The sequence below is a fragment of the Hibiscus syriacus genome, unplaced genomic scaffold (genome assembly GCF_006381635.1).
Source record: "Hibiscus syriacus cultivar Baekdansim isolate YM2019G1 unplaced genomic scaffold, ASM638163v2 tig00116971_pilon, whole genome shotgun sequence".
Lineage (NCBI taxonomy): Eukaryota > Viridiplantae > Streptophyta > Magnoliopsida > Malvales > Malvaceae > Hibiscus > Hibiscus syriacus.
In genome coordinates, this window is record NW_024063495.1 from 6,873,171 (window position 1) to 6,885,291 (window position 12,121).

The window sequence follows — 12,121 nt, forward strand, 5'->3', positions numbered from 1 at the left end:
TCTATTGCTACTGTTCGTGGATGGCCTATGCGACATGTGGATATCAACAATGCATTTTTAAATGGTGATCTTGGTAATGAGGTGTTTATGACTCAACCTCCTGGCTTTGAACAGAATGATGTTAATGGAGAAGTATTAGTTTGTCGTTTGAAAAAGGCATTATATGGTCTAAAGCAGGCCCCTCGTATGTGGTATGGAACACTGTGTAGGGTTCTTCTTGATTTGCACTTTCAAGAATCAGCTGCTGATGCTTCATTATTCGTACAATGTAGTAATAAAAGCCGAGCGTTCATGCTTGTTTATGTTGATGATATTGTCATGATTAGGAATTCATCTTCTGCTATTGAGTCAATTGTTCAACAACTATGTAAGAAATTCTCACTTAAATATCTTGGTTCTCTAAGTTACTTTCTGGGCATTGAAGTTATAAGATATATTGATAAGCTTGTATTAAAACAACAAAAGTTTATTAAGGAGCTTCTCGAAAGATCAACCATGACAGGAGCTAAAGCAGTTCCTACTCCAATGATCTTATCATCAAAACTTAAGAAGGATGCATGTGGACCTCTTAGTGATGGTAAGTAGTTTCAGAGTATTGTTGGTGGCTTATTGTATCTCACTCACTCCATGCCAGACATTGCATTCAGTGTACATCGTATAGCTCAATATATGCATAATCCATGTGAATAACATTGTGTAAGCACCATCATTTTTTATTCCACCATATTTTATTCAACATCCCATGCCACTACCATTTTTTATTCAACATCCCATGCCACTACCATTTTATATTCAATATCCCATGCCACCACCATGCCCCCACGTGAAGCACCCATGTTTCCACTAATTCCAAGCCTGCTCCACGCCAAAGCTGGCACATCCCCTGTCAAATGCACCATCACCAACAACAAGCAACTTTAATTATTTGTATTTAGCTTGTATTTAGTTGGGGAAGGGTATAGAACAGGGGAAAAACAGAAACAAAAAAATGGGAGGGTAGAACATTTTGTAACGAGAGGGAATTCGAGAGCAAGATTGTAAATCCTTTCCCTCACCATTCGAAAGATGAGAGAACATTTGTAAGAGGAGATCTGATCCTTATTTTTCGAGAAGCAATAGAAAACAAATAACATTTCATTGGTATCTTCTATTTTTCTTTTGATTTTCAGTATGTTCTATGTATGTCCTTATTTTGAAGCAAGTAGAAACCAAGAGATAGGAAAGAATTTTATTTTGTTACCTTCATTGCTTGTTGTCCTATCAATTGCCTGAGTACTTATCACCGTGATAGCTTCCAGTTCATCCGTTCGTATCGTCGGGATTAAGAGATAAGCAGTTGGGTTTCTGTCTGATTCGTTTAAGAGAGAATGGTGTGAGTGGAGAGTAGAGAGTGTTGAGAGCGGCGCCGGTTTAAGCCGACTTACGGCTTGAATTTCAGCCTCTGGTTTCGTCGAGCAAAGAGAGATGAGGGGAGAGAGGTGTCGAAGGTGGTCGTGTTTTAGTTTGGGAATGGTTTTAAGTTTAGTATAGAGGATGTTCTGTTCTTAGGTTAAATGTTAAGCTAAAGTTTTAAGATTTACATAAAACGACAGTGTTTTGAATTAGAGTAATTAGTTATTTAGCCGAGCTAGGGGGTAAAATTATGAGAGCACTCCGCTCTATTTTGGGTTAATGTAATTTAGTCCTCAGGTTAAGCTTTTTCGGGATTCTAATCACGTCTTTATATTTCATGCGTCTTTCATTCTGGTTCTTCATTATGTTGTTCTGAATTTTATATTAGTTTTATATTAACATGTAATTTTATTAGTTGATATTTTAGTCCCTAAAGTCAATAATTTTGGATTTTCATTCATTTGTACATTTAGTATGCTTCTTTGGATAATTACATTTTAGTCCAACATGCAATTATGGGTTTATTTAGATTTTAACACATGAAATGTGATTATTTGTGTTACATGACTTGGCTTTTGTTTAATTTATGGTCTTAGACTTAGAATTATTTGCTTATTCATTTTAGTCATTATATTGTTTGTTATTCATTTTCATGATAATGTGCATGTAAATATATTAGTATATAGTGATTAGTGTTGGATTAAATAGGTTTCATTTAGGATTAATATTAGAGCCTATATTTTTAGATTTGAGCCCCTAAGTTCCTTAATTTTCATAATTTGACTCCGTAGGTTAGAAAAAAAGCCTTAATTTATTTTTTAGTATAATTAAGTTTAAATAAAATTTTGCTTGATTGCATTGTTTTTAAAAATTAAGGCAATGTTCACTTATTAAGGAGTTAATAGTATATCCTCCGCGATTGTGCTCAGGGGGTGACTACTAGTAATTCCCTAAATAAGTTGACATCTTTTTCAAAACCACACCATGTTTTCTAAAAATAAGGCAATATTCGGTTATTAGGTACAATAGCTGATCTTCCGCATTTATGCTCGGGAGTGAATGCTATCGGCCTTAATAAACGAATACCCTTTTCAACTTTGCATCCTTAATGATTTTTAAATTAAATAAAGATTGAACTCAAAATTTCTGATTTTAAATATAGGGTAATCAACTAGGTACCAATTTTTGGGCGCTTGTGGGGGTGCTAATCCTTCCCCACGCGTAACTGACCCATGAACTTGATTCCTGGATTTTTACAGACCCTAAAACTCAGTGTTTTATTAAAATAAAATGTTTTATTAAAATCACTCAGTTTTTACGGTGTTCCAATCCCACATTAAATGATTGATGGCGACTCCTCACATTTTTAAATATTTTCAAAGAGAAAACCCCCGAGTCGGTATCAGTCTTTCCCCACCCGGTCAAAAAATGACGTCGACACATTGGATAGCTGTTAAACGAATACTTCGGTATTTGGCTGGAACAATCAACTATGGTATTGTTTTCCATCCTAATAGCACAACAAATGATATTGTTGCTTTTGCTGATGCTGATTGGGCAAGCAATCCAGATGACCGTAGATCAATTTCAGGCCAATGTGCCTTTCTTGGTAAATATTTAGTTTCATGGAGCTCAAAGAAACAAAAAACAGTGGCTCGTTCTACCACAGAAGCAGAATATCAAAGTATTGCATCCACAGTTGCTGAAGTGGTTTGGATTCAATCTTTACTGCGAGACATGGGTGAAAAACAAGAAGAAGTTCATGTTATATAGAGTGATAATACTAGTGCATTAGTGATGAGTGTCAATCCTGTATTTCATGCTAAATCAAAGCATGTAGAACTAGATATGTGCTTTGTGTGAGAGAAGGTAGCAAATAAGGAACTAAGTGTAAACTATGTTCCTGCATGTCATCAACTTGCTGATGGATTGACAAAACCATTAGCAAATTCAACCTTTGCTTTGTTTCGGGAAAAAATTCAAGTCATTGGTGAAGAAGCATCATAAAAGTTGGGAGAATGTTGCAGCCATGAATATCATAAAGACGATGGAGAACAGAGAAGTTGGAAGGATGTTGCAGCTATGAATAACAATGAAGATAAGTCACCTAGATGAGTCACTTACATTGCATGAATTAGGGGCATGTTGTTATCATATGCAGTTAGTATTGATGAGCTGTTATGGTGAGCTGTCAAGTTTGTTAGATTATTCTAGAATGATGATTGTATGAAAAGTCTTATAAATAGCATATTGTAGTATTGTAGTAGAGCAATGAAGGAAATACAATTCTGTTTTTCATTTCTGTTTTACTGTTATATTAAGTTTGTTAACAAGTTATAACTATATATAAAAGAAGATATATGAATTGTTATATATTTTATCTTAGATTAAGAGAAAAAATATTGTAAACGTTACGTAACCTATAATGATTGTCTCGATTATAATTGTTTTTGTAACTTTTAGAAATTAAATGGCTCTGCGTAAATCTATAACTATATATATAAAAATGCATGAATAAGAAAAAATATTATAAACCTTACGTAACGTATAATGATTTTCGTGATTATAATTATTCTTCTAACTTCTAGAAAGTAAGTGGTTCTGTGTAAATCTATAACCATATATAAAAAGAAGAGCCATGAATTACTATCTTATATTTTATTTTAGATTAAAAGAAAAAAAATATTAGGGCATAAGTAGAGGAAAAATAAAAGAAATGATGAGAAGAAAGTGAAGAGAAAATGAATTTTTTATTATTGTTAATTAAAATCTGATATATTTATTAATATAATTTTATATGATTTTTTTTTAATTTTTGAATAATGCATATAATGTAATGATGAGATCTCAGGTTCAAATACAACACATTTAAAAATGTATGAGTGCTTATTATCAAATGATTGATAATGTTTTAAATAAATACTACCTTATATTTTACCTTAAATTAAAAAGAAAAATATTACAAACGTTATGTAACGTATAATGATTATATCTATTGTAATTGTTCTTTTAACTTTTAAAAGGTGAACGATTTTGTGTAAAACTATAATTATATATAAAAAGAAGATGCGTGAATTACTATCTTATATTTTATCTTAGATTAAAAAATTATAAGCGTTACGTAACATATAATGAATGTCGCTATTATAATTGTTCTTTTAACTTCTAAAAAGTAAATGATTATGCGTAAATCTATAACTATATATAAAAACAAGATGCATGAATTATTGTAGATCTGTAACGTCTAGATATTAATACGTTACATTTTATCTTAAAATAAAGATGCATGAATAACTTTACTTATATTTTTTTTGGTGAATAACTTTACTTATATTTTATCTTAGGTTAAAAGAAAAAATATTATAAACGTTACGTTACGTAACGTATAATAATTGTTGCAATTATAATTGTTTTTTTTTACTTATTGAAAGTAAACGATTCTGCGTAAATTTATAATCATATAAAAAAGTAGATTGATGAATTACTACCATATATTTTATCTTAGATTAATAGAAAAATATTATAAACGTTACGTAAAGTATAACGATTGTCGCGATTATAATTATTCTTTTAACTTTTAAAAAGTAAATATTTATGCGTAAAGTTATAACCATATATAAAAAGAAGATGCATGAATTACTATCTTATATTTTATCATATATTAAAAGAAACAAAATTTTATGAACGTTACATATGTATAATGATTGCTGATATGAAAAATATTCTTTTAACTTTTAAAAAGTAAACGATTTTGCGTAAAGCTATAACTATATATATAAAAGGATGATGCATGAATTATAGTAGATATGTAACGCCAAGATATTGATACGTTACACTTTACAAGGCCTTTTTTTCTTTGTTGTTTGTGTACGAAAAAAATTACGGCAGAAGGAGAGGAAAAAGAGAAGGAAATGATGTGAATAAAGAGAAGAGAAAATGACTTTTTTTTTTATTAGTACTTAACATTTGATGTATTTATTAATACAAATTTATATTAATTTTTTTTTTATTTTTGAATCATGCATATAATGTAATGATGATGTCTCAGGTTCGAATACATCGTATGTAGAAATGTACGAGTGTTTATTATTAAATAGTTGAAAATATTTTAAATAAATATTAACTTATTATGTTTTATCTTAGATTAAAATAAAATAATTATAAACGTTACGTAACGTATAATGATTGTTGCAATTATAATTGTTCTTTTTACTTTTAGAAAGTAAGCGGTTCTGCGTAAATCTATAACCATATATAAAAAGAAGATGCATGAATCACTACCTTATATTTTTTCTTAAATTAAAAGAAAAAAATATTATAAACGTTACGTAACGTATAATGATTATTTCGATTATAATTGTTATTGTAACTTTTGAAAGTAAGCGATTTTACGTAAATCTATAATCATATATAAAAAAAATGTATAAATTACTATATTATATTTTATCTTAGACTAAAAAAAATGATTATCACTATTATAGTTGTTCTTTTAATTTTTAAAAAGTAAATGATTCTACGTAAATCTGTAACTATATATAAAAAGAAGATACATAAATTACTATAGATCTGTAACGTCTAGATATTGATTCTTTACATTTTACAAGGCCTTTTCTTCTCTGTAGTTTGTGTATGAAATTATTAGGGCAGAAGCAGAAAAAGGAAAAAAATTACAATAAGAAAGAGAAGAGAAAATAACTTTTTATTATTATTAATTAAATTTTGATATATTTATTAATACAAATTTATATGATTTTTTTATTTTTGAATAATGCATATAATGTAATTAGTTTATACGTGGACTCACAAATTGATTTAAAATTAGCATTTAATTATTAGGATAAAATCTTATAAACCATATTTTATTTTTATTTTTAATTTTGTATATTTTATGTTGTATTTGAATTGTTTGATTTGCACAACTCGCAATTTAATTTAAATTAATATTGATTTACTTCAAAGCTATGGTATTTATATTTTAGAAGGATTTACTCAAAGGAATCAGTTGGTACATTAATTTGTCTGTTAAATTAGTATTTTAATTAAACTCACACAATTTCTTAAAAGTAATAATGCATTTAACATAATTTTTTGGGGATAAATTGTGTATATTACTCAAAGTAATGCAGATGAGTGCTACAAAAGATTAGAGTATCAAGAAGAAAATAGATACTCTAATGAGGAATTTTTCATAGTTGATATTTACAAAATCCAAACTATCTTTCCTAAGTTTAATCCTAACAATCTCCTTAATGCAACGGTTAAAGGAATAGTTGTTATTCCTATAGGTTTCAGGTCCGAGCATCAGAGACTGTAAGGTATTTGAGCGTTTATTGTCAAATGACAGAGAATCTTTAAGATATATAAGCCTCTCCAAAATAGTCATACAAACAATAACGGCATGCTTTAGAGCATAGAGAGGGAACCAAATCAAATTATGCCATGGAACTTTAGCACCTTTAGTTTGAATAGTAAACCATATCCAAATAGCTTTGACTGTCCTTAAGTCAGTTGCAGAGGCAAACAAGGGCAAAGCTTCATGCCTCCATTAACTTCTTTAAACTCCAACTAACATTTGCTTTGTAGTCCACCTGCCAAAAATTAGACCCTTTACGAATATAGACTTTTATCCGTGCAACCCATAAAGAGCCATATCATGCCAAAATGTTCTTTATTAATTGAAGGATGCAAGCCTTGTTCCAACAGTGAGTGTCCTTCAACCCAAGACCCCCTTCTAACTTTAGGGCGCAAATATGTTTCCAACTTACTTTTGCTCCAGTGAAAACAGAATCCCCTACCTTCCAAAAGAACCTGACATAATTGATCAATCCTCTTAATTACGGCTTAGGGAAGAACAAGTTGTCTACACCAATAATTTGCAATGCTAAACAAAATTGCTCTAATGAGGTGCAGCCTTCTAGCATCGCTAAGATACTTGCCAACCAATGCCCGAGCCTAGCTTTGATCTTATCTATGAGGATAGGCAATCCATCTGAGTCATTCTTTGTTACAAGATGGACCACCGGGTACCTAACAGGAAAATGAACAAGGTTGAACCCAGAAATGTTTTGAATAACATTCATTTAATCACCTGCAATTTCAGAAGCAAATAGCTCACTTTTTAAAGTATTAAGCTTGAGACCAGACATCTTATAAAATTGGTTAAGAACACATTGAATCCATATTATGTAGTCAATAGATCCTTTGCAGAAAATAAGAATATCATCTGCAAACCACAGATGGATCAACCCAATTTTTTTGCACATAGGGTGGAAACTAAAAATCTCCTTTGCAACAACTAAATCTAAAATCTTACAGGAACATTCATGGAAAGAACAAATAAGTAGGAGAGAGGGGATCCCCTGCCTAATGCCTCTTGCACCCCTGTAAAACTTAACCAAGCTCTCATTGAAAGAGACAAAACATGGACGCAATAAAACATGAACTAATTCACCTTCTGAATTTCTCAAGCAGCCCTAAAGCTTTTAAAACACTGAGCACAAAGTCCCAAAATAGTGTATCAAAGGTCTTTTGAAGATCAATCTTAAGGTCACTTCTAGGGGAAGTGGACTTTTTTGCACCCTTCACCAGCTCTTGTGCCAAAAGGCTGTTATCAGGAATGCTCACGCCTTGAAAAAAGCTGTTTGGTTCAATGATATCATGCCAGAGAAATATTATGCTTACCTTTCCACTAAGATCCTAGTAATATCTTTGTACGCTACAGAGCAACGAGATATGAGCCTCTTTTACCATTCACGGATTTGGCAACTTTGGCACAAGGACAAGAGCAGTTGCTTTGAATATTGACAGAAGAGAGGAAAATGCAAAAAGGAATTTACAAGTGAGATGAAATCAACTCCCACAATATTCCAGGCTTCCTTGAAGAAAATACAGGTATACCCATCAGGGCCATAAGCCTTATCCTCCCCCTGACCAAAAATAGAATTCCAAATTTCCACATCAGAGACCTCTTTAGTCAGTATATCACTTGCTCCAAGAGACAAAAAATGCTGAAGAATATTTTTAAACTGCCCCAAATCATAACTCTTAACATTAGGATCACCGGCGACAGTTAATTTAGTGAAAAAATATATTGTTTCAACAACCATACAATCAAAAGATTCTTAAATCAAATATTACTCTGCTTCTGTTGAGCAACAACTGTGGAGTGAAAAAAAATAGTACCTTGATCCCCTTCCTGTAACCATTTTAGCTTTTTGTTTGTAAATGAGAGTCGCATCCTTCTTCAATTCCAACAAATCTTTCTGCAATTGTTGTTCATATTAACACTACTCACATCATTACCATTAGAAAAATTTGCAAAGTTGTTGCTTCTCCAGCGCTTCTCTCTTCAATTTAACCTTCATAGAAATGTCACTAAAATGATTTTGATTTAAGAACTCATACTGCTTTTACTCTTCAATTTTTATATAGCATATAGCTAAACTAACAATGTAACTAACTTCTAACTACTATTAACAAATTACAAACTAACTAATTTGTATATTTGTATCTTATAACAGTTTGGTTTGTTTTTCAATCCATCTAACGTTTCTCTTATTTCCCAAAATTTCTAAATAAATAAAAAACCTTGGGTCTATTTCAAATTTGATTCCTTCTGTTATCAGGTGGTATATTTTCATTTTCCCCTATTTGAGGGTCTAATTTTCTGGTTCATTGATTTGTACGGATTATCTTTGTCGTTTTTACATAGCTTTGAGGTGAAATTTGAATTGTGTTGACGATGGGATTGGATTTACTACTGGTCAAATTGTTTTTTATTTGCAAAAAAATGGTAATTATAACTTTAATCTTTACCATCATTATTTGAACTTTAAAATTTATAAATGCTTAATATAAAAAAGTGTTTAAACTATAATATTTTTTTGTTAGGTTCTTATTGTTTTTTCGGTCAATTCAAGTGTCTAACGTTAATAAAATTATCATTTTAAATATTTCGACTATATAACCGTTAGAAAATTTTGTTAAATGATGCATGTTACATTTATATTTTTTTAAATTTTTATTTTTACAAAATATTATTTTTTATTTTTAAAATACCTAACCCTCCTCCCCCGGGCCCCCACTCTCCCCTATCCTAGGAAAAATTTCCCATCCCCCTTCGTCTTCCTCCCTCCTTAATCCCATTTCCCACTCAATAAATTTATTAGGATATCATCCATTAAATTTAGGAGTTTGGAATGATGGAAAAGGTGGTGGGTAGGTTTTTAAATAATTTTTAAAGAAAATTTGGAATTTGTTTTATAATTTTTATTTTTTTAAAAGAATAATTTAAAAAAAATATAAATGTAACACATGTTACTTAATAGAATTTTTTTAATGAGGAAAAAGATATAGTTTAGATTTTTTTTATTAAGCTATTTATAAAATAAACCCTAGGCTGAACAAAAGATAAAAATATTCTTTTAGAGAAGGTAAAATATCGAGATGAAAACAATAAATAAATACAATATATTTAGTGTGTTTTTATTTAATTTAATTTTTGATTAATTGTATGTATTCTATAAATTTCAACTTAATAAATGTTATACGTCAAATGTTTATTGGATAATGATTTGGCTAAATGAAACTTTAATCACCTATTTTTCAAGTCAGCGAATAAAAACCCATCGCCAATGAGTCCAAGTTGTAAAGATTAAAATTTTCAAGCACCATAAATGAAAATGTTCTTTTTAGAAGACTCAAATTTAAACAGTTATATATATATATATATATATATATATATATATATATATGTATATGTATATGTATATGTATGTATATGTATATGTATATGTATATGTATATGTATGTATATGTATATGTATATGTATATGTATATGTATATGTATATGTATGTATATGTATATGTATATGTATATGTATATGTATATGTATATGTATATGTATATGTATATGTATATGTATATGTATATGTATATGTATATGTATATGTATATGTATATGTATATGTATATGTATATGTATATGTATATGTATATGTATATGTATATGTATATGTATATGGTGTGCGCGTATTACTAATAAACTAAAAAAAATTCTAAATAAATATTATTAAAAAAAATCATGATACATTGAAATTCATAGTTAGACATTCAAATTTTACTCGACATAAGATCACAACTCATTCTCCGTCTACATTATTTCATCATCTCATTACAAACAAATACAAATTAAAGAAATAGGAACATAGAATAAAAAGTAACACAGGGAAACGGCAGATAAACTACTTTTAATGGCTACCAAGGAGCCTCAGATTGCCTCCAATTACCTGCATCTCGACAGTAGAACTGGTCGAGAGTTTTGGCTGGTATACGGTGGAGAAGTTCGCGAGGAAATATGCGAAGCAGCGTCCATGCCAAATCGAGTGACTGAAAGATATTGCGGGTGCCATATGCTCCTTGGGTGACGAATTTCCTTTCGAATTTATCCAGGAACTCCAAGTATAGCTGTTACGTTCAGGGACAGCACGTTAGGTTATTTCTGAGCAATTACTTACCAGAATATGGTGCAAGAAAATTAGTGACGTGGAAAAGCAAACCAGATCTTCGGAAGAAAGTGCTTCTTTTCCAACCACAGCTTTCATGGCCTGCACGTCCTTCCCGATAGCATAATTCGTGCACAACTAAAGGTTAAAGGATCGAGAAACAGAAGCAGAGTTAGATGCCTTCACATACAATGGAGGATTGAAATTATACATTGCACTCATACCTGGTTAGACACATCGGCATGATCCCTGCGCATCATCTCCTCACCAATGGCACTCTAGGAAAATATATACAACACAATTGTTACACTTCATGATAAGTTACTGCCTGTATTTTTCATCTTGACAGATGAAAATCAAGAGCCTCAACTAATGAGTGCTATCATCACCTTCATCACACGGGACAGTGACTGAAGCACATTGATTGGTGGGTATATCTGTCCAATTCATGAAGGAGGAGAATTTATTGATTGAAACAAACCAACTAAATTGTTGTTCGTACAAAGAAGAAAACCATATTCACCAAAATCCATTTTGAAAACAGATCAATACTGTAGACCTTGAAATCAACCAGTTAAGCAAACAAGGTACATGCCATCAACATCACACGCCATGTTGAGCCACATTCAACCCGAGTCACCTTGAGAAATTTACCAATGAAATGCAATAATAGAGAAGATGTAGTTCCCATGCAAAACACCGTATTAAAAATGAAATTTATGCATAAAATTATGAGAATCATGGTGATAATTTGTGAACCTTCGTATCTCCCATATAAACAAGTTGATAGCTTGTACTACGTTTCACATTATCTGTCTATTATAAAGTTGTCCTTCAATGTATATTTGCCCCTCTGTGATATATCCAGTAAGATCAGGGGTGGGATGTGTAATATCTGCCAAAAATAAAAATTGAAGAAAGAAAGGAAGTGAAGTTATGAATTATAATTATCATTAAAGAATGTATTTCAGTGCAAAAAGTTGATATTGTTAAAAGATGCATTACCATCATTTGGCATAGTAAGAATTGGAATCTATGTGATAGAACCCTTTCTCCCTTCAATTCGTCCGGCATGCTCATATATTGTGGCCAAATCAGTATACATGTACCCAGGATATCCACGTCTTCCAGGTACTTCTTCTCGTGCGGCAGACACCCGCATTAGCAATAGTTTGTCTTACGCAAATGACATAACAATATAAAACATGGATTTAAGATAAATAA

General features: G+C 30.8%; 1 protein-coding gene across 1 annotated transcript; it reads right to left on the minus strand.

Annotated features, from left to right (window-relative positions):
• Positions 1–10,599: 10,599 nt before the first annotated feature.
• LOC120191876 (V-type proton ATPase subunit B 2-like) lies at positions 10,600–11,511 on the minus strand. Its single transcript, XM_039194755.1, has 5 exons — positions 11,482–11,511; positions 11,287–11,334; positions 11,122–11,175; positions 10,952–11,035; positions 10,600–10,859 (listed from the first exon to the last, which is right to left on the minus strand). The coding sequence occupies exons 1-5, from the start codon at positions 11,509–11,511 to the stop codon at positions 10,650–10,652; spliced, it is 426 nt and encodes a 141-aa protein (XP_039050686.1). The 3' UTR covers positions 10,600–10,649.
• Positions 11,512–12,121: the final 610 nt, after the last annotated feature.